At 36.5% G+C, this 1970-nt stretch overlaps 1 protein-coding gene across 1 annotated transcript; it reads left to right on the top strand.

Annotated features, from left to right (window-relative positions):
* The first annotated feature begins 1037 nt into the window (after positions 1 to 1037).
* LOC123785209 (olfactory receptor 4C11-like) lies at positions 1038 to 1970 on the top strand. The gene has a single exon (XM_045786923.2). The coding sequence runs from the start codon at positions 1038 to 1040 to the stop codon at positions 1968 to 1970; it is 933 nt and encodes a 310-aa protein (XP_045642879.2).

The following is a 1970-nucleotide window of genomic DNA, read 5'->3' as shown; positions in this document are numbered from 1 at the left end:
ATTTCACTGTCTGGTAGATAAAAATAAATATTAGTTCCCTTCTTGTTTCTATCCTCTCTTAGTTAAGTCAGGGTAGGGAACACTCAAGAAAACAGATTCCAATAATTCTATTGAAAAGTTTCATCAATGACTTGGAACTCCTTAGCTCATTTTCTAAATCCCTGATACTTAAAATAACAAGAAATATGAAATAATATTTTGACTTATGCCAAATGTTCTCTATTTACCCTTTATTTTATTCTGTCTCTCCTTGTGTCCTAGGAAAATATACCGAGACTCATTGATATACTGAACTAGGCAAATAATTTAACTTTGGTCAACAGTATAATTTCAAAAGTACAAAGTTTTATGATAGAAGCTGAATTTAAAATCTAAACAACTAGAACTTATTGAGAGTTAAAGTAACAGGAAATAAACCGTCAAGCTAACAGATTTAAATAAATTTCATGATGGACTAGACCATTGCTAAAATAAGGTTTTTCACTTGTTCTCGCCTTCTCTCTCTCTCTCTCTCTCTCTTTTAGGTTTCATTATGGAAAACACTATCAAATATTTCTACAACATTCCTTGAATGTTCAGAAAATTACTAGAAGATACTTCATAACTGATCAACTACGTCCAAATAAATTAAAAGTGCATTATGTAAATCATGCATGAGTTTTCTCCATTTGGCTACGTTCTACCATAATTGGTCCTTGTTGTAAACCAAGAAAGATATTCGGCTCAGAAAGATACCATCTTATCCAATCCCATAAATTAATATTCATTACGCCTGAGGAATGAGGTACTCTTTCATTATCTACATATTTCTTTGCTTCCATTAGCAATCAGGTGAATAGACTATGCATAAATTTTATGATTTACACTTTATTCAGAAAAAAAAAAAAAGACAACACAGGGAAGAGAACGGATTACCCACTGGAAAGTGGCACGTACATGATCGAGCATATGGATTTGGCCTCCAAGTATTCATTTCATAATATGTTTTTCTTTGCAGATTATTCTTAACCTGTGCTTTCTCCACTTTGCCTGAAAAAATGCAGCAAAATAACAGCATAACTGAGTTCATACTGTTAGGATTGACCCAAGATCTTAGAAAAAAGAAAATGGTATTTGTAATCTTCTTAATTTTTTATGTGGGAACCATGATAGGGAATTTACTTATTATTGTGACCATCAAGTCCAGCAGGAAACTTGGGAGCCCCATGTACTATTTCCTATTTTATTTGTCCCTTGCTGATTCCTGCTTTTCAACTACCACAGCCCCTAGACTAATTGTGGATTCACTCTCTGCAAAAAGAACCATATCATACAATGAGTGCATGACTCAAGTCTTTGCACTACATTTATTTGGCTGCATGGAGATCTTTGTTCTCATCCTCATGGCCATTGATCGCTATGTGGCCATCTGTAAGCCCTTACATTACCCAACCATCATGAGAAGGCAGGTCTGCACCATCCTGATTATTCTTGCATGGATAGGGTCTTTTATCCATTCTATAGCCCAGATAATCTTGGCCTTGAGAATGCCTTTCTGTGGACCCAATTTGATTGATCACTACTGCTGTGATTTGCAGCCCTTGCTGGAACTTGCTTGCATGGACAAATATGTGATCAACCTACTGATGGTGTCTAACAGTGGGGCCATTTGCTCAACCAGTTTTGTGATTCTGATGATCTCATACATTGTCATCTTGCATTCCCTGCGAAATCACAGTGCAGAAGGGAGGAAAAGGGCTCTCTCTACTTGCACTTCTCACATCACTGTAGTAATCTTATTCTTTGGTCCGTGTATATTCATATATACACGCCCCCCAACCACTTTCCCCATGGACAAGATGGTGACCATATTTTACACTATTGGGACCCCTTTTCTCAACCCACTCATCTACACACTGAGGAATGCAGAAGTGAAAAATGCCATGAGAAAGCTATGGCGTATCAAAATTACCTCAGAAAGCAAAAGGTGA

This window comes from Ursus americanus, chromosome 24, assembly GCF_024610735.1.
Source record: "Ursus americanus isolate L20-20 chromosome 24, mUrsAme1.1.p, whole genome shotgun sequence".
NCBI classification, from domain to species: domain Eukaryota; kingdom Metazoa; phylum Chordata; class Mammalia; order Carnivora; family Ursidae; genus Ursus; species Ursus americanus.
Note: the sequence above shows the minus strand (reverse complement) of the source record. Positions and strands in the feature narration are given on the sequence as shown.

Excerpts from the sequence above, each read along its gene's own strand:
- LOC123785209 (XM_045786923.2), top strand. The coding sequence starts at position 1,038 with ATGCAGCAAAATAACAGCATAACTGAGTTCATACTGTTAGGATTGACC.